At 56.4% G+C, this 20,269-nt stretch overlaps 2 protein-coding genes across 3 annotated transcripts; both read left to right on the top strand.

Moving 5' to 3' along the window:
• Positions 1-1,913: 1,913 nt before the first annotated feature.
• Positions 1,914-13,537, top strand: TGFA (transforming growth factor alpha). Of its 2 annotated transcripts, XR_014879517.1 has the most exons (7): positions 1,914-2,188; positions 4,917-4,970; positions 6,844-6,961; positions 10,100-10,249; positions 10,328-10,437; positions 12,027-12,113; positions 12,160-13,537. XR_014879517.1 is itself a non-coding variant. In XM_085208447.1 (6 exons), the coding sequence occupies exons 1-6, from the start codon at positions 2,158-2,160 to the stop codon at positions 12,032-12,034; spliced, it is 471 nt and encodes a 156-aa protein (XP_085064573.1). In that variant the 5' UTR covers positions 1,914-2,157; the 3' UTR covers positions 12,035-13,537. The 2 variants fall into 2 exon arrangements, 1 of the variants encoding a protein (XP_085064573.1); XM_085208447.1 differs by having other exon boundaries at positions 12,027-13,537.
• A 2,783-nt stretch (positions 13,538-16,320) lies between these two features.
• On the top strand, positions 16,321-19,547 carry TIMCC (TIM double twin CX3C motif chaperone). Its single transcript, XM_085242990.1, has 3 exons — positions 16,321-16,444; positions 18,157-18,297; positions 19,324-19,547. The coding sequence occupies exons 1-3, from the start codon at positions 16,358-16,360 to the stop codon at positions 19,510-19,512; spliced, it is 417 nt and encodes a 138-aa protein (XP_085099116.1). The 5' UTR covers positions 16,321-16,357; the 3' UTR covers positions 19,513-19,547.
• Positions 19,548-20,269: the final 722 nt, after the last annotated feature.

The raw sequence follows: 20,269 nt of genomic DNA, 5'->3' as shown, positions 1-20,269 counted from the left end.
GAGCATCCTCACATATGGAGGAAAGATTGAGCCTCCCTTGTGGTGGCCTGCCCACTCCTTCTCTAGAGAGCATCCCCCTCCACGTTACCCGGCCCCACTGCACTCCTTCCCCGCCCCTGACCCATCACCTGCCCTGATTCACCCCAAATTGCCATAATTCCAGTTTTCGCGGAGGCAGCAGCTGCTTCCACGAGTGATTCACGCCAGGAGTGGGAGGAATATTGCAAAGGAGGAAGCATCTATTTACAAACAAATATCGGGCCTCTCCACACGCGGGAGGGGAGAAAGGTGAGCATGAAGGGAACAGCACGGCTGGGCTGGGCTGAAAAAGTGGGATTTGGGGAACACAGAGACTGCTGCGCTGAACCGCTCTGGCTGTGACTTGGTGTCAGGTATTTGGGATCAGCAGCATTAGGAACAAGGCTTTCCCAGCCCCTCATTTGTGCGGTGGAGCTGCTTTCAAGTGCTAAGAGCAGATGGTATCGCCTGGGAACGCCTGGAAGTTTCGGCTCTGCTCAAACCACAGGGCTGGGAGCAGCTCCCGGGCTGCCGCGTGGCTGCGGGGTGCTCCTGCGGCACCAACCCCGCACAGGGGGTCCCCAAGGTGTGCCCAAAGGGTCCCCAAGGTGTACCCAAAGGGTGTGCCCAAGGTGTTCTTTAAGGGTGTCCCCAAAGGGTCCCCAAGGTGTTCCAAAAGAGTGTCCTCAAAAGGTGTTCCTAAAGGGTCCCCAAAGGGTGCCCACGGTGTCCCCAAAGTGTGTTCCCAAAGGGGCCCCAAAAGATCCCCAAGGTGTCTCCAAATTGTGTTCCCAAAGGGTCTCCAAAGAGTGTCCCCAAAGTGTCCCCAAGGAGTGTTCCCAAAGGCTGTCCTCAAAGTGTCTCCAAAGGGTGTTTCCAAAGGGTTCCCAAGGGGTGTTCCCAAAAGCTGTCCCCCAAGAGTCCCCAAAGGTTGTCCCCAAAACATCTCCAAAGGGTATCCCCAAATGGTCCCCAAGGGGTGTTCCCAAGGTGTTCTTAAAGGTCCCCAAAGTGTCCCCAAAGGGTGTTCCCAAAGGGTTCCCAACGGGTCCCCAAGGGATGTTCTCAAGGTATTATCAGAGGGTGCCCAAAGAGCCTCCCTGTTGTGTTCCCAAAGGCTGGTTAATCCCAAAGTGTCCCCAAAGGGTCCCCAAATATTGTCCCCAAGGTGTTTCCAAAGAGTGTCCCCCAAGTGTCCACAAAGGGTGTCCCCAAAGGGTCCCCAAAGAGCCTCCTCAAGGTGTTCCCAAAGGCTGGCTGTTCCCAAAGTGTCCCCAAAGGGTCTCCAAGGGGTGTTACCAAAGGAGTGTCCCCAGAGCATCCCCAAATATTGTCCCTAAGGTGTTCACAAAGAGTGTCCCCCAAGCGTCCCCCAAAAGCATCTCCGAAGGGTGTCCCCAAAGGGTTGCTGCCAAAGGGTGTCCCCTAATGGTCCACAAAGGTTTTCCCAAAGGGTCCCCCACGTGTGTCCCCCCCACACCACCAGGCCAGCCCCATCTGCAGGTCATGTCACAGCACCTGGGGACAGCTCTCCGAGGGGCCACGTTTGCCACCAGGGGGACTTCAATGATGGGGTTGGGAGGGAGGGGGGAAGGGAGGCAGAGGTGGGAGTGGGGGCCGCGTTCCCATCTCCCTGCCCTCCACCGGGCTTCCAGGTGGCCTCGTCCCACTGATTTAAGGATGACAAAGGCTTGGATCACCGAGGTGAGATTCGCAGCGGGGAGGAAGGGGCGTGGGCCGGCGGCCAGCAGCAGCTGCAGGAATGCACTTTGCGGTCGGTGAAGCAATCCGGCAGCGCGATGGAGCAGATAGGGGCAAGGAGGGAAGGACCGGTTCAAGCCTTCCCCCCCCCCCCCCCGCCGCCACCACCTCCCCCCCCCTCCCCTCCCCATTTCCCCACCTCCCACCCCATAACGAAGGGAACGATCCGCCGAGCGAAACGGGGCAGCGCGCACCGAACGCTGCCGTCGGGGGGAGCTCGGAACCGGGCACCGCGGGGCCGGGGGCCGCGTAGCTCCGCCCCGGGGCCGGCGGGGAATCCGCGCCCATTTCCGCCGGCGCGGAGCCCGGCCCCTCGGCCGCACTGGGCGCTGCGCACCGCCAACCTCCGCCGCCACCACCGCCGCCACCGCCACCAGAATGCCGGGAGAGGCGGCCGCGCTGGCGCTGGGTACGTGTTGGGGTCGGGAAGGGAGGGAGTGTGAGGAGGGGGTGTGTTGGCTGCTCCCCCCTCCCCCCCCGTCTTTACTTCCCCGACCCCGTAACCCATTTGGGGCAGCGAGCTTCCAGCAAGCATCGATACCCGGCGAGAAAAGGAAACTTTGTTTTTTGCTGCGAAGTGGGGAGAGTAGAGCATCCCTGAGCCCGGGTCCGGGGGGACATCCCGCTGCTATGGGGGTGTTGTGGGTTGTTCGTGTCCCCCCACCCACCCACCACCACCATCACCACCTCCTGAGGTTGCCGTCGCTCGCTCGCGGAGTTGTTTGCTCCGCTGCTTGTGGGATCGCGGCGGTTTGCTGGGTACGGCCTCGGGGAGCCTCGTAATTTATGGTAGGGGAGGATTAATTAAGGAGAGCGCGTCGGTTTGCACCGAGCCGGACGAGCGCTCGCCCTGTGCCGCTTCGCTGGGGGAAAAGGGGCGGAGAGGAACGGGATCGCGGGGCTCCGAAGGTGTAATTTGCTGGGGCGCGCGGTGCTCTCCGTGCTTTCCGTGCTTTCCTCGCTTGCTTTGCTGCTCCGAAGGAAAGAGGCTGGGAGCTGCACGCTTGGGCAGATCGGGGATTGGGGGCCGGGGGAGCGCAGCGCGGTGCGCTCTGCCCCGTGGTGGCCAAAGGGCTCCAGCTGCGGGGCTGCCAGGGGAAGGCTGGGGACGAGCAGCTTCCATCCCTCATGCAAGCAGCCACCCTACCCGTAGACCCCAAACCCTAATCCCTAGACTCTACCTATAGACCCTACTCATAGACTCCAACTCTAGACCCTACCCATAGATCCCAACCCTAGACCCTAAATCCTACCCATAGACTCTGAACCCTATCCGTAGTCCTTAAAATCAAATTCTAGACCTCTACCCGTAGACCCCAACCCTGGTCCCTAGCCCCTGGCTGTAAACCCTACCCATAGACCCTAAACCTTACATCTAGACCTTAGCCTCTAGACCCTACCTGTAGGCTCTACCCATAGACCCTAAAACCTAACCCCTAGACCCTACCTTGTAGACCTCAACCCAAGACCCAACCTGTAGACCCTAAAACCTAACCCCTAGACCGTACCTGTAGACTTCAACCCTAGACCCTACTCTCTAGACCCTACCCTATAGACCCCAACCCTACCCTAGCCCTTGGCCCTAGACCCTACTGCTAGAAACTAACCCTAACCCTTAATGCATTTGGCTCAGTCTGGGGACACCCAGGTCCCCTCTGCTCCCCACAGCCAGCTCTTGGCTTCCCTCCCTGGGGCCATCTGACTTCTGTCAGCCCCAAGTCCCCCTCTGTTTGAGACCCTGACACTGCATCCCGCCAGGAGTGCTTCCCCAAACCTTGTAAACAAGAGGTGGGAGCGATGGCTGCAAGCACCCAGGGAGCTGCCACCTCCTCCCCCTCGCTACGTGCAGATGCACCTGGTGGCTGCAGAGGGCTAAGCTGCAAAGCTGAGGGGAACTACGAGCAAAGCTGATTAGGAGGGAGAATGTGGGGCTGGAAACAGCCTGGAGATAATGGGGGTTCCTGGACAAGGAGGGTCACCGCATCCATGGGGGTGCTGAGGAGCTGTGGTGATGTGGCACTGGGGGACGTGTTTGGTGGGGATGGTGGGATGGATTGGGGTTGGACTTGGAGGTCTTTTCCAACCTGTGAGCTGCTGGCTCATCTCAGTGTGCGATGGGGTGTGGAGTTGGTCTGGGATCCGTGGGGAAACACGCATGGGATGGGAGCATCGGGGCTGGAGCCCTTTGGGGCCGTGATGGGATTGGTGGTGGTTGTAGAGAAGCATTGGCCATAGATGTTATGGTGGGGACATTGGCAGCTCTGCGTCTTGAGCATCGTGTGTCTTATCCCACTTGTTGGTGCCGGGGTCTTCCCAAAGGCCAGAACGTGGGGTTTGGGCACACTTGGTGATGCATTAAAACCAGATTCATGGGGGTCGCTGGGGAAGAAGACCAGCATCCTAAATACAAAGCCCTTGCCAAATAGAAAGCAAGAGGTGATACGAAGGGAAGTGAAGCAGCAAATAGGGCTGAGGTGACCTCATGGGGCCAGCGGGGCTCATCCAGCCCCAGCAGCAGCGGGGTGAGGCAGCACAGCGGGTTCTGGGGGTGGCAGGAGGGGACACGAGTCCGCCCGGTGACACAGGGATGAGCCACTTCCCAGATAGCACACGGAGTCCCCTCGGGTTGATGCAGGCAGGGAGTATCAGTGTGTGCATGGGGAGCAGCCAGGAGGAGGGATATTGAGCTGGGAGCCCCGGGTTGGTGCCCTGCTTGTTGCCTTCAGCTGGAGCTTTCTGCCTGGGTTGATTAACCCCGTGCAGTAATTGGGTCAGAGAGGGGTCTGCGGGAAGCGCTGCTGCGCTCATCTCTGAGGTTAAACCCTCAGAGCCAGATGGGTTTCCCGAAAAGGGAATGTTTCCCCCCCACCAAAAAAAAAGGAATGTTTTCCCATCAAAAAAAAAAAAAAAAGGAAGCATTCAGGGATTCTAATGAACCCACAGGACGGGAGAAGGGTTGAGGAGGTGTGGGGACACAGCAGGCAAATGGGGAGCTCCCAATGCCGACCCTAAGAGAGTTCAGGTCCTGGTGATGGCACAGCTGCCCCCGTTCCCTTTTAACTCAGGGTCTTCACGAGAGGTTTCAGGGCTTTTTTAACTTCTGGCGTTGGCTCTGAGCACTGTCCGTCTGCCCGCAGGCATGCTGGTGGCTGTGTGCCATGCCCTGGAGAACACAACGTCAGTGCTGAGCGGTGAGTTTGAGGGCCCTGCTGGCCTGCAGCAAGATGTTTGGGTGGGGAGTTGCTTGTCGTGCTGCTGCTGATGCAGATTGAAAGTTGCACCTGGCTGAGGTTATCTGGGCTGTGTGCTGGATGGGGGGGGAAGGATGGGTCATGGATGGGCATGTGGGCATGGATGGGGAAGGAGGAGGGGGTGTGGATAGTGTTGGATGTGGGGATATGGAGGGGCATGGGGATGTCATGGATGGGGATGTGGGAGGATGGATGGTGGGATGGGGATATGGATGGGGAGGGGGGAATGGATGGGGATGGATGTGGGGATGGGGATATGGATGGGGAAGGGGGAATGAATGGGGATGGATGTGGGGATGGGGATATGGATGGGGAAGGGGGAATGAATGGGGATGGATGGGGGGATGGGGATATGGATGGGGAAGGGGGAGGGAATGGGGATGGATGTGGGGATGGGGATATGGATGGGGAAGGGGGAATGAATGGGGATGGATGTGGGGATGGGGATATGGATGGGGAAGGGGGAATGAATGGGGATGGATGTGGGGATGGGGATATGGATGGGGAAGGGGGAATGAATGGGGATGGATGTGGGGATGGGGATATGGATGGGGAAGGGGGAATGAATGGGGATGGATGTGGGGATGGGGATATGGATGGGGAAGGGGGGATGAATGGGGATGGATGTGGGGATGGGGATATGGATGGGGGTGTGGGGGATGGATGGGGATGAACGTGGATGTGGGAGTATGGTGGGGATGGATGTGGATGTGGGGGGTGTGGATGGGGGTGTGAGGGATGGATGGGGATGTGAGGGTATAGATGGACAAGGGCAGATAGATGGGGATGGATGTGGAGATGGGGGTGTAGATGGGGGTGTGGGGATGGATGTAGGCATGGGGATATGGAAGGGAATGGGGTTGTGGATGGGGATATGGATGGGGATGGACGTGGGCATGGGAGTATGGATGGGGATGTGGATAGGGATGGGGATGGACTTGGGGTTGGGGGTATGGATGAAGATACGGATGTGGGTTTGGGGATATGATGTGGGAAAGGGGGTATGGATGGGGATGAGGATATGGGTGGAGATGAAGTTGGAGTTGGAGATGGGGAGCTGCTCTGTGCTGACACATCCTAAAGCCCCAAATGTGCCATTGCTGGGAACCCCCCAGGAGGTGACACACTGGAGCTCTCTTCCTTCTGCAATATGGTGCATGGGGGGAGAGGAATCTTCTCCCCTGCTCAGTTGGGATTTTGGAGGGCAGTGGCTGTGGTGCAGGTTGCATCCTATGAGCAAACACTGAGGGGTGCTGGAGGGGGCTTTGGCTGCACCCCGTAACGACAAGTCTTGGCTCCAAGGATGGGAGCCCAAAGGTGGAACCCCAAAGGGACCTCAGCACCCGGCCACGTGCGGGGTCTCGCAGGACCCGGAATCATTCGGCGGCCGCGGCGTTAATTACCACAGGGCTGCCATAAATCCCAGCAGCAGGAACTTGAGGTGGCTTTGAAACGACAGCCGTCGGATGTGTTTGACGCGCGGGCTGAGCCAGCAGCAGGATATTCGTTTTCCGTCTCTGCCGGGGAGGATAATTCAAACCAGCACGGGGCGTAATGGGAAACAGCATCACGGCGCCCACCCCACACCAGGGCAGCCCCTGGCTCTCATTTAACTCTCACCGCCCCTATTTTATCTCTAAGCTCTTTAGCAAATTCCTCCAGTGCCAGGCAGGCTTATGGTCGTGCAGCAGGACCGAGCTGGGTTCGTTTTGGTGGATAAAGCAGCAGCCTTGATGCATTTGTTGGCTGGATCCCAATGGCGATGCCCTTTATGTTTTTCTCCTTTTTTTTTTTTTCCACCCCGCCCCCACAGATCCCCCCGTGGCAGCAGCCGTGCGGTCACACTTCAATGAGTGCCCCGACTCCCACCGGCAGTTCTGCTTCCATGGGACGTGCCGCTTCCTGGTGCAGGAGGACAAGCCGGCGTGTGTGTAAGAGAAGAGAGGGGGTGGGGGAGAGGGATCTGCCCCATAGGGTGCCCCTCTGCAGGGTGGTTTGGGGGGGTGGCACTGGGATGGTCAGGGGTGATGTGGGATGACCCAGGGATGCTCTAAGGTGACATGGGATGACATGAGGATGCTTGGAGGTGACGTAAGGTGACCCGGGGATGCTCTAAGGTGACATAGATGTGGCCCGGGGATGCTCCCAGGTGACATGAAGATGCTTGGAGGTGACATGAAGTGACCCAGAGATGCTCTAAGGTGGCATGGGGTTACATGAGGATGCTTGGAGGTGACATAAGGTGACCCGGGGATGCTCTAAGGTGACATAGATGTGGCCTGGGGATGCTCCCAGGTGACATGAAGATGCTCGGAGGTGACATGAAGTGACCCAGAGATGCTCTAAGGTGACATGAGGATGTTCTGAGGTGACGTAAGGTGACCCAGAGATGCTCTGAGGTGACATAGATGTGATCCAGGGATGCTCCCAGGTGACATGAAGATGCTTGGAGGTGACATGAAGTGACCCAGAGATGCTCTAAGATGACATGGGGTGACATGAGGATGCTTGGAGGTGACGTAAGGTGACCCGGGGATGCTCTAAGGTGACATAGATGTGGCCCGGGGATGCTCCCAGGTGACATGAAAATGCTCGGAGGTGACATGAAGTGACCCAGAGATGCTCTAAGGTGACATGAGGATGCTCTGAGGTGACGTAAGGTGACCCAGGGATGCTCTAAGGTGACATAGATGTGATCCAGGGATGCTCTCAGGTGACATGAAGATGCTCGGAGGTGACATAAAGTGACCCAGAGATGCTCTAAGGTGACATGGGGTGATATGAGGATGCTTGGAGGTGACATAGATGTGACCCAGGGATGCTCTGAAGTGACATAGATGTGACCCAGGAATGCTCAGAGGTGACATTGGGTAATTCAGGGATGCACCAAGGTGACATGAGGATGCTCCAAGAGGATGTGAGATGACCCAGAGGTGCTCTGAGGTGACATAGGTGTGACATGGAGATGTTCCCAGGTGACGTGGGGTGACATGAGGATGTTCCCAGGTGACATGGGTGTGACCCAAGGATGCTCCCAGGTGACATAAGGTGACATGAGGATACTCTAAGAGGATGTGGGATGACCCAGAGTTGCACTGAGGTGACATGACGATGCTCTGAGGTGACATAAAGTGACCCAGGGATGCTGTAAGGTGACATGGGGTGACATGAAGATGCTCTGAGGTGACATAGATGTGACCCAGGGATGCTGCAAGAGGCCATGGGGTGACATGAGGATGCTCTCCCGTGACGTGCAGTGACCCAGGAATGCTTAGAGGTGACATAGGATGACATGAGGGTGCTCTGAGGTGACATGAGGATACTTCAAGAAGATGGGGGTCATGTAGGGATGCTCTGAGGTGACATAGATGTGACATGGAGGTCCTTCAAGGTGACGTGAGGATGCGTCAAGTGATGTGAGTGTGACCCAGGGATGCTCTGAGATGACATGGGTTATGTGAGGATGCTCCAGTGTGACATGGGATGATGCAGGGATGCTCAGAGGTGACATGAGGATGCTCCAAAAGGATGCGGGATGACCCGGAGATGCTTTGAAGTGACATAGGTGTGACTTAGAGATGCTCCAAGGTGACATGGGGTGACCCAGGGATGCTCTGAGGTGACATAAGGTGACCCAGAGGTGCACTAAGGTGACATGAAGATGCTGTGAGGTGACATAAAGTGACCTAGAGGTGCACTAAGGTGACATAGATGTGACCCAAGGATGCTCTGAGGTGACATGGGATGAACCAGAGATGCTCTGGGATGACATGGGTGTGAGTTGGAGCTGCTCTGAGTTGACATGGGGTGACATGGGGTGCTTTGAGGTGACCCAGGGATGCTTCAAGAGGACATGACACGACCCAGGGATGCTCTGGGATGATGTTGATGTGATGTGGAGATTCTCTGAGGTGACATGGGATGACCCAGGGATGCTCTAAGGTGACATGAGGTGACATGACAATGCCCCAAGTGGATGTGGGATGACCCAGAGATGCTCTGGGGTGACATAGGTGTGACCTGGAGGTGCTTCAAGGTGACATGAGAATGCTCTGAGGTGACATGGATGTGACCCAGGGATGCTGTGAGGTAACACGTGGCCAGCCAGGGATGCTCTGAGAGGCCACAGGGTGACACATGAAGGTTCTGAGGTGACATGGGGCCAGCCAGGGACACTCCGAGGTGACATGGGGTGTCATAAGGATGCTCTGGGATGATGTGGGTGTGACCTAGAAATGCTGCAAGGTGACATGAGAATGCTCCAAGGTGATATGGGTGTGACCCAGGCCTGCTCCAAGGTGATATGGAGTGACGTGAGGATGCTCCATGGTTACCCAGAGATGCTCTGAGAGGACATGGGGTGAGACAAGAAGGTTCTGAGGTGACATGAGGCCACCGAAGGGTGCTCCAAGGTGACACAGGGATGCTCTGGGGTGACATAAGGATGCTGTGGGATGACATGGGTGTGACCTAGAGATGCTCCAAAGTAACATAAGGATGCTCCAAGGTGATATGGGTGTGACCCAGGGATGTTCTGAAGTGATGTGGAGTGAAACCGTGATGCTCTGAGGTGACCCAGAGATACACTGAGAGGACACGGGGTGACACAAGGACATTCTGAGGTGACGTGGGGCCACCCAGGGATGCTCCAGGGTGACCCAGGGATGCTCTGAGAGGACACAAGGACATTCTGAGGTGATGTGGGGCCACTTAGATTATACCCCAAGGTGGCCCAGGGATGCCCTGAGGTGTTGTGAGGCCACCCAGGGATGCTCCAGGGTGACCCAGGGATGCCCTGAAGTGATATGAAGTGATCCAGGGATGCTCCAAAGTGACCTGGGGGTGCCCCAAGGACCTGTTGGTGACACAGGAGGGGTCCAGCAGCTGCTGCCACCCAGGGAAGAGCAACAAAATCCCTGCCCATATGCCTCAGTGCGATACATCCCATATTCTGTAGGCTGCTGAAGCCACCTCGGATGGGTTTGGCCACGCACAGCACCCAAAACGAGGGTCCTGCAGCCCAGGAAAAAGGGCTCAGACTCTTCCCCACTGCTTCCTCACCCCTGCAGGTGCCACTCGGGCTACGTGGGGACGCGCTGTGAGCACGCAGACCTGCTGGCCGTGGTGGCTGCCAACCAGAAGAAGCAGACGATCACCGCGCTGCTGGTGGTGGCCGTGGTGGCCTCAGCGGTGCTGATCGCAGCCTGCGTGCTCATCCAGTGAGTGGGGTGAGGGTTGGGGATGTGGGATCAGGAGGGAGATGTGGGGTTGCTGAGCATCCCCGCCGTGTCCCACAGCTGCTGCCGGCTGCGGAAGCGCTGCGGGTGCTGCCGGGTGCCGCTCTGCGGGCAGGAGAAACCATCGGGGCTGCTGAAGGGTGGAGCGTCCTGCTGCCATACTGAGAGTGGTAAGGGGTGGGGGCACCGTGGGGACGTGGGGGCACTATGGGGACGTGAGGCCACCATCGGGACACCATGGGGGCACTGTGGGGACACCATGGGGACGTGGGGACACCATGGGGACGTGGGGACACCATGGGGCGTGGGGACATAGGGATGTGGGGCACTATGGGGACGTGGGGCCACTATGGGGGCACTATGGGGTCGTGGGGGCACTGTGGGGGTGTGGGGACACAGGGACGTGGGGACACCATGGGGATGTGGGGGCACTATGGGGACAGGGGAACATGGGGGCACTACGGGACACCATGGGGACGTGGGGGCACTATGGGGACATAGGAATGTGGGGCCACTATGGGGACGTGGGGGCACCATCGGGGCACCATGGGGTCGTGGGGGCATTATGGGGTCGTGGGGGCATTATGGGGTCGTGGGGGCATTATGGGGTCGTGGGGGCACCATGGGGATGTGGGGGCACCATGGGGACGTGGGGACATAGGGATGTGGGGCACTATGGGGACGTGGGGCCACTATGGGGACACTGTGGGGTCGTGGGGGCACTATGGGGGTGTGGGGACACCATGGGGACACCATGGGGATGTGGGGCCACTATGGGGACACTATGGGGACGTGGGGGCACTATGGAATCATTATGGGGATGTGGGGACACAGGGACGTGGGGACACCATGGGGACACAATGGGGACAAGGGGGCACTATGGGGACACAGGGATGTGGGGACACTATGGGGATGTGGGGAAACCATGGGGACACAATGGGATGTGGGGACACTATGGGGACATGGGGACACCATGGGGATGGGGATGTGGGAATAGTATGGAGACACAGGGATGTGCGGACACTATGGGGATGTGGGGACACCATGGGCACAGAGGGATATGGGGACACTGTGGGGACACAGAGATTTGGAGACACCATAGAGATGTGGGCACACCATGGGAATGCAGGAAATGTGGGGACACCATAGGAATGTGGGAGCACTATGGGGACACAGGGATGTAGGGGCACCATGGGGACACTGTGGGGACACTGTGGACATGGGAGCACCGTAGGAATGTGGGAATGCCATGGGGACACTATGGGGACCCAGGGATGTGGTACATCATGAAGACACTATAGGGACATAAGATGTGGGGGGACAGAGATCTGGGGACACCATGGGGTCATGGGAACAGTGTGGGGACAGTATGGGGACATTAGGACTCTATGGGGACACTGTAGGGACACGGGGATGTGGGCACACCATGGGAACTCTATGGGGATACAGGGATTTTGGGACACCATGGGAACACAGGATTGTGGGGACATTATGGGGATGGAGGGACATGGGGACACTGTAGGGACATGGGGACACATGGGAACACAGGGATGTGAGGACACTACGGGGACAGGGATGTGGGGAGATCATGGGGACTTGGGCTCACCATGGGGACACTGTAGGGACTCCAGGATGTGCAAACACCATGGGGACACTGTAGGGACACAAGAATATGGGGACACGGGACTGGGAATACCATGGGGACCCTATGACCCAGCTCCCATGCAGGAACCCCATAACCCCTCTCCTTCCCCCACAGTTGTCTGACGGAGCCAACACATCCCAGTGGGACACAGACACCGCTTCTTCCCTTTGGTTTCCCCCATTTTTCCCCTTTGGTTTCCCCCATTTTTCCCCTTTGGTTTCCCCCATTTTTCCCCTTTGGTTTCCCCATTTTTCCCCTTTATTTTTCCCCCTTTATTTTTGTCCTCCTTCCCTTTCTAGGGAACACCAGTGGGGGAAGCACCGCAATGGCTGCAGTGCTCCCAGTGCTCCCAGTCTGTCTGACAATCCACCTCCCATCACCACTGCCCAGAGTGCTGGAAATGGGGGAAAACACCCCAAAATCCCCCCTGCTGCCGGCTCCTGGGAAGCATCGCTGGTGGTGGTTGGGCTTTTTTTTTTTTCTCAAATACTTCTATTTTTTTCCTCCTCCTTCTTCCCCCCCTTTTTTCCCCTTCTTCTTTTTCCCTTTTCCCCATCTTCATTTTTTCCTTTTTGCTCTCTTTCCTCCCCTTTTCCCCTTCTTTTTTTTCCTCCCCTTTTCCCCTTCTTTTTTTTGTTCTCCCCTTTTCCCCTTCTTTTTTTTCCCCCCTTTTCCCCTTCTTTTTTTCCCCCCTTTTCCCCTTCTTTTTTTTCCCCCCTTTTTCCCTTCTTTTTTTTCCCCCCTTTTCCCCTTCTTTTTTTTTCCCCCCTTTTCCCCTTCTTTTTTTTCCCCCCTTTTCCCCTTCTTTTTTTTTCCCCCCTTTTCCCCTTCTTTTTTTTTCCCCCCTTTTCCCCTTCTTTTTTTTCCTCCCCTTTTCCCCTTCTTTTTTTTCCCCCCTTTTCCCCTTCTTTTTTTCCCCCCCCCTTTTCCCCTTCTTTTTTTTCTCCCCCCCCTTTTCCCCTTCTTTTTTTTCCCCCCCCCTTTTCCCCTTCTTTTTTTTCCCCCCCCTTTTCCCCTTCTTTTTTTTCCCCCCCTTTCCCCTTCTTTTTTTTCCCCCCCCCTTTTCCCCTTCTTTTTTTTCCCCCCCCCTTTTCCCCTTCTTTTTTTTCCCCCCCCCTTTTCCCCTTCTTTTTTTTTCTTCCCCCCTTTCCCCCATTTTCTAACCAAAACACAGAAGAGAACCCTCAGCTTTATTTTTCTATGTGCCTACCACAACAAGTGCCGCCGGACCCTCGGCCGTTTCCAAAGCCACCGCAGCGCCTTTGGGGACAGATCTGCTCTTTTTAATAATAATACAATAAACCATAATCCTAAGAAACCTCCCCAAACGGAGGCTCCAACCCCCTCCCCACCCCTTCATCCTCCCCATAGTCCCCATCATAACCAACCCGACGCTATTTTTTGGTTTGTTTTTTTTTTTTTAGTCATGGTTACTCAATGTCTTCTGTATATGTTGCACTGAAGGTTAATATTTAATGTTTTAATTTATTTTGTGTGGTTTAAATTAATTTTGATTTCTATAATATGTTATTGTGATCAGCTGTTTCCCTTTTTTTTTTTTTCCCCCCAACCCCTAATATCTGGATTATAGTTATTTAAGTGATATAAAGGACACTTTTTCAGAAGGCTGTGGCTGTGCTGTGATTTGGGGTTGGCAAATATTGAGGGGTAGCAATGTGGGGTCACCTCTATGTGAGCTGGGGCTGAGCAAAACGAGGTCCCATCCCAGTCCTGTCCTCATTCTAACCCAGTCCCCATCCTAGACCAGTTCCATCCTCTTCTGGTTGTCTTCTCATCCCTTTTGGGTTCCAGTCCCCATCTCATCCCATGCTGGTCCTGCTCCAATCCCTTTCGGACCCTCATCTCATGCTGTTCCTATCCCCATTCCATCCCATCCTGCTCCCCCTCCCATTCCTTTTAGATCTCCATCCCATCCTTTTTCTGCTCCCATCTCTTTTGGGTTATCATTTCATCTTGGTCCTTTCCCCATTCCAACCCACCCTGTTTCCTCCTCCCATCCCTTTTGGATCCCCATCCCCATCCCATCCTGTTTCTGCTCCCATCCCTGTTGGGTTGATGTTTCATCTTGGTCCCCGTCCCATCCTGCTCCTGTATCCATCCCATCCCAATCCAGTCTCCATCCCATTCTGTCCTGGTCCCATTCACGTGTTTTCAGGTCCCCATCCTGGCCCTGTTCCAATGCTTTTGGGGTCTTAATGCCATCTGCATCCCATTCCCATCCCTTTTTGGTCCTCATTTCATCCCAATCTTATCCCCATCCCACCTTTCTCTGGTATCTATCTCACCCCAGTCCACTCCTCATAGCACTCTGTCCTGCTCCTCCTCCCATCCCTTCTGGGTCCTCATTTCATCCTGGCCCAGTCCCCATCCCCTGCAGACTCACCCCAATCCCATTGACCTGAACTCCCCCCCATCCTACCACAATTCCCATATCTTTGAAGACTTTCTGCAGCCACTCCTGCACCCCCATCCCTGGGCCTCAACCTTGGAGTGCAGCATTGCATCATGTCACAGCAGTGCAGGGTTTGCATGGCAATGCAGCATCACAGCGTTGCATGGTGGCAGGGCCGTGGTGGTGCAACGCTGCATTGGGGTGCAATGCTGCACAGTGTTGTAGCATCACATGGCATGCAGCATTGCACAGCTGGATGCCATCACAGCCCTTAAAGTGTTGCACAGTTGTGTGGTATGGCATGCAGCACTGCACGCCACTGTGGTATTGCACAGCATGCAGCAACGTGCAGCATTGCAGCATTGCACTGTATGCAGTGTTGCACAACCCCATAGCATGGCATTGCACAGTGTGCAGCGTTGCATTCTAGCACAGTGTTGCTCAGCATGCAGCACTGCACATCAGCACTGCATTGCACACTGTGCAGCACTGCACTGGATGGCATGCAGCATTTTACAATGTGCAGCACTGCACGCCAGCACAGCACTGCACAGCACTGCACAGCATGCAGCATTGCACACCAGCACAGCACTGTACAGCACACAGCAATGTACAACACACAGCACTGCACAGCATGCGGCATTGCATTGCACACAGCACTGCGCAGCATGCAACACTGCACACCAGCATGGTGTTGCATTGCATGCATTGCGTGCCCGTACTGCACAGCACTGCATGCACTGCACACCAGCACAGCGCTGCACAGCACGCAGCACTGCACACCAGCACAGCATGGCACTGCATGGAGTATTGCACATCAGCATAGCACTGCACAGCTTGCAGCACTGCACACCAGCACAGCATCGAACAGCACACAGCACTGCACACCAGCACATTGCATAGCATGCAGCATCACATGCCAGCACAGCATTGCACAGCACACACCACTGCACACCAGCACAGCATGGCACTGCATGCAGTATTGCACACCAGCACAGCACTGCACAGCTTGCAGCACTGCACACCAGCACAGCATCGAACAGCACACAGCACTGCACACCAGCACATTGCATAGCATGCAGCATTGCACACCAGAACAGCATTGCATTGCGTGCAGCATTGCATGCCAGCACAGCATTGCACAGCACACACCACTGCACACCCACACAACACAGCATGCAACATTGCACACCAGCACAGCATTGCACAGCAGCACAGCACTGCACACCAGCACAGCATTGCACACCAGCACAGCACTGCACAGTATGCAGCACTGTACACCAGCACAGCATTGCACCGCTTGCAACACTGCACAGCAGCACAGCATTGCACAGCTTGCAGCACTGCACACCAGCACAGCACAGCACACCAGAACAGTATTGCAGAGCTTGCAGCACTGCACAACCAGCACAGCACTGCACACCAGCACAGCACTGCACAGTATGCAGCACTGCACACCAGCACAGCATTGCACAGCAGCACAGCACTGCACACCAGAACAGTATTGCACAGCTTGCAGCACTGCACAACCAGCACAGCACTGCACACCAGCACAGCACTGCACAGTATGCAGCACTGCACACCAGCACAGCATTGCACAGCAGCACAGCACTGCACACCAGAACAGTATTGCACAGCTTGCAGCACTGCACAACCAGCACAGCACTGCACACCAGCATAGCATTGCACACCAGCACAGCACTGCACAGTATGCAGCACTGTACACCAGCACAGCATTGCACCGCTTGCAACACTGCACACCAGCACAGCATTGCAGAGCTTGCAGCACTGCACACCAGCACAGCACAGCACACCAGAACAGTATTGCACAGCTTGCAGCACTGCACAACCAGCACAGCACTGCACAGTATGCAGCACTGCACACCAGCACAGCACTGCACAGCATGCAACACTGCACACCAGCACAGCACAGCACACAGCAGCCCCACCTCCCCCCCCCCACCGCCCCGCCCCCTCCCAGCTCCGCCCCAATCTTTTCCCCTTCCCGCCCCCTCCCCTCCCCCGGCCCGGCATGGCGGAGGCCGCTCAGGGCCGCGTGCAGGAGGCGGTGGAGAACGTTGTGCAGGAGCTGGAGCGGGACAGCATCCGCGGCATGCAGGTACCGCCCGAGCCCCTGTGCTCCCAGTGCCTCCCAGTACTCCCAGTGCCCCCCCATTATCGCTCAGTGCCCCCTGGAGCTTCCCCGTGCCCCCCAGTTTCTCCCTGTGCGAGCTCTGCACGTCTCCCTTTGCGCTCCGTGCAAGTTTTGTGCCCCCCTCAATGCATGCTGTGCTCCCCCCGCAGTGCACGCCGTGTGCAAGCTATGTACAACCCCCCCAGCTTGCCCCCTGCCCCCAACCAAGGTATGTGCAACCCCCCCAGCTTGCCCCCTGCCCCCAACCAAGGTATGTACAACCCCCCCAGTTTGCCCCCTGCCCCCCAACCTTGCAGCACTGTGCTCTGTGCAAACTTCGTGGCCCCACCCCAAGTGCAAGCCCTGCAATCCCGCCAAATGCATGCTCTGTGTGCAAGATTTCTGCCCCACAGTGCAATAATGCCCTGCACCCCCCTCCCCCCCTTGTGCATAGTCTGCGTGCAAGCATTGTGCCCCTTAAGTGCATGCCCTGTGCAGAATTTGTGCCCTCCCCCCTCCAATTGCATACCCTGTGACCTTTTCATCCCCCCCCCTCCAGTGCACGCCCTGTGCAAGATTTGTGCATCCCCCCCGGGAACGTTTTGTGCCCTGTGCAATCTGGGTGATACCCACCCCGAGTGCGTGATGCCCTGTGTACAAACTTTGTGCCCCCTCCCTCCCCAGTCCGTGCTCTGTGTGCCAGCTGTGTGTCCTCCAGGTGCCTGCCCTGTGCAAAATGTGTGCGGCCCCCCCAGGTTAGGGGTTGAGCTGCTGCAAAGTAGCTCTGTGAAGAAGGACCTGGGTGACTTGGTTGAACAGCAGCTGAGCAGCAGTTGACCAGTGGTTGACTGATGGTTGACCAGCAGCTGACCAATAATTGACCAGTGGTTGACCAACAGCTGACCAGCAGTTCACCAGTGATTGACTAATGGTTGACTAATGGTTGTCTAGCAGCTGATCAGCAGTTGACCAGTGGTTGACTAATGGTTGACCAATAGTTGACTAGTGGTTGACTAATGGTTGACCAGCAACTGACCAGCAGTTGACCAGCGGTTGACCGATGGTTGACCAGCAGCTGACCAATAATTGACCAGTGGTTGACCAACAGCTGACCAGCGGTTCACCAATGGTTGACTAATGGTTGACCAGCAACTGACCAACAGTTGGCCAGTGGTTGACTGATGGTTGACCAGCAACTGACCAGCAGTTGAGCAGTGGTTGACTGATGGTTGACCAGCAGTTGACTAATGGTTGACCAGCAGCTGACCAGTAGTTGACCAGTGGTTGACCAACAGCTGACCAGCAATTCACCAATGGTTGACTAATGGTTGACTAGCAGCTGACCAATAGCTGACCAGCAGTTGACCAATGATTGACTGATGGTTGACCAGCAGCTGATCAACAGTTGACCAGTGGTTGACTAATGGTTGACCAACAGTTGACCACGACCCAGCAATGTGCTCCTATGGCCAAGAAGGCTGATGGTATCCTGGGGTTCATTACAAATTTGTACAACCTCCCCCCCCAAGCATGCTCTGTGCAAAATGTTTGCATCCCCTGTGTGCAAACTCTGTGCAAACTGTTCCTACCTTGCAGTCCTCAGCTCTGTGCACTTCTGGGTGTTCCTCGGATTGCTCACACATTAGGAGGGGTCCCTACACTTTGCTAACTCCCTTCCTTTTGCCCACCCTTTGCAGGCTACCATGTTCCACTGCAGCGCACGGTGCTGTGAGGACAGAGCAGCCTCCATGCAGCAGGTGCAGCGCTGCATTGAGCGTTGCCATGCACCCCTGGCCCAGGCCCAGGCCATCGTCACCGGCGAGCTGGAACGCTTCCAGGTGAGGATATATGGGGGTGCATGAACACATCATGGGGGGTGACATCCCAGAAGGCTGTGCTGCTGTTCAGTCAGACATGGGCAGGCTGAGAATTGGGCAGAGAGGAACCTGATGGGGTTCATATGAGCTAGTGTGGGGTCCTACAACTGGTGAGGAACAACTGCATGCATCAGTGCAGGCTGGGGGCTGAGCTGCTGGATGAGGAGCTCTGCAGAGAAGGACCTGGGGGTCCTGGTTGACCTACAGTTGAGTGGTTGACCAACAGTTGACCAGTCGTTGATCAACAGCTGACCAGTGATTGGCCAACTGTTGACCAGTGGTTGACCAACAGTTGACCAGTCGTTGATCAACAGCTGACCAGTGATTGGCCAACTGTTGACCAGTGATTGACCAGCAGTTGATCAGTAGTTGACCAACGGCTGACCAATGATTGGCCAACAGAAGACCAGTCGTTGACCAACAGTTGACCAGTGGTTGACCAGCAGTTGACCAGTGGTTGACCAACAGCTGACCAATAATTGGCCAATGATTGGCCAACAAGTGGTTGACCAACAGCTGACCAATAATTGGCCAACTATTGATCAGTGGTTGACCAGCAGTTGGCCAGTGGCTGATTAACAGTTGACCAGTGACTGACCACAGGCTGACCACAAGTCAGCAGGGCATCCTGGTGGCCAAGAAGACCAGTTGGACCCTGGGGTCCATTACAAAGAGTGTGGCGAGCAGGGGAAGGGAGGTGCTCCCACTCTGCCCTGAGGAGGCCACATCTGGAGCACTGGGTCCAGCTGTGGGCTCCTCAGTTCCAGGCAGACAGGGAACTGCTGGAGAGCCATAGAGATGGTAGAGGCCCAGAGGAGCATCCCGTGATGGGAAAAAGCTGAGAAGCCCAAGGGCTGTTCAAATGGGGAGGAGAAGGCTGAGAGGGGATTCGATCCATTATGTAAACATTGGGGGAACCCCACAGGTCTCTTCCAACCCCTATAGTTCTGTCGTTCTCGTGACCTGTGCCCCCTTGTCCCCTTGCAGGACCGCCTGAGCCGCTGCACGCTGCATTGCTCTGACAGAGCCAAGGATGCCCTGGAGGCGGGCGGTGGGGAGACAAGGGCACGATCCCAGCTCGATGCCTGCGTGGCTGCCTGTGGGGATGAGCACCTGCGCCTGGTGCCCGGCATGGCCAAGAGGATGCGGGATGGGTTGGCAGCCCTACAGCACTAATGGGTGCTGTTGGGGTGGGGCTGGTGGTATTAAAGGCAAGGAGCTGCACTCGTGGTGCTCGAGGGGTGCTGGGGGAGTGGGGTGATGGCTGTGCAAAACGTAGGGTGCGGGTGTGCAAGGTGTAGGGTAGTGGCTGTGCGATGTATGGGGTGGGTGTGTGCAAGGTGTGGGGTGATGGCTGTGCAGTGTACAGGGGGTGGGATGAGCCATGCAAATGTGCAATGTATAGATAGGGTGCAGGTGTGCAAAGTGGGGGATGATGGCTACGCAAGGTATGGAGTGCAGGTGTGCAAAGTATGGGGTGTGGGATGAGCCATGCAAGCATGGCAATGTATGGGGTGAAGCTTTTGAAGGGGTAGGATGATGGCTATGCAGTGTATGGGGTGTAGGATATGGGTTTGATGATTGTACAACGTATGGGGCACAGGTGTGCAAGGCGTGGGGTGATATCTGTGCAGTGTGTGCAGAGTGAGCCATGCAAATGTTCAGTGCGTGGGGTGAACTCTGCAAGTGTGCAAGTTGTGGAGTGATGTGGGGGGGGTGAGCCATGCAGATGTGCAAGGTGTGTGGCAGTGTGGGGGGCTGGGCGTAAGTGTGCAGTGAGTGGGGGATGCTTCTGCAATAGGATGGGGTGCAGGTGTGCAAGGTGTGGGGCAGTGCTTCTGCAGGGCGTGGGGTACGGTGTTCAGGTGTGCAAAGTGTGCAGGGTGCAGGCGTGCAAGCTGTGAGCTGACGGCTGTGCAAGGTGTGCAGGGTG

The sequence above is a fragment of the Meleagris gallopavo genome, chromosome 24 (assembly GCF_905368555.1).
Source record: "Meleagris gallopavo chromosome 24, MGAL_WU_HG_1.1, whole genome shotgun sequence".
Lineage (NCBI taxonomy): Eukaryota > Metazoa > Chordata > Aves > Galliformes > Phasianidae > Meleagris > Meleagris gallopavo.
This window is presented reverse-complemented; position numbering and strand designations above follow the sequence as displayed.

Excerpts from the sequence above, each read along its gene's own strand:
- TGFA (XM_085208447.1), top strand. The coding sequence starts at position 2,158 with ATGCCGGGAGAGGCGGCCGCGCTGGCGCTGG. Across the intron at positions 4,971-6,843 it reads CACAACGTCAGTGCTGAGCG|ATCCCCCCGTGGCAGCAGCC; the intron begins GTGAGTTTGAGG and ends CCGCCCCCACAG. Across the intron at positions 10,250-10,327 it reads GCAGCCTGCGTGCTCATCCA|CTGCTGCCGGCTGCGGAAGC; the intron begins GTGAGTGGGGTG and ends CGTGTCCCACAG.
- TIMCC (XM_085242990.1), top strand. The coding sequence starts at position 16,358 with ATGGCGGAGGCCGCTCAGGGCCGCGTGCAGGAGGCGGTGGAGAACGTT. Across the intron at positions 16,445-18,156 it reads ACAGCATCCGCGGCATGCAG|GCTACCATGTTCCACTGCAG; the intron begins GTACCGCCCGAG and ends CACCCTTTGCAG. Across the intron at positions 18,298-19,323 it reads GCGAGCTGGAACGCTTCCAG|GACCGCCTGAGCCGCTGCAC; the intron begins GTGAGGATATAT and ends GTCCCCTTGCAG.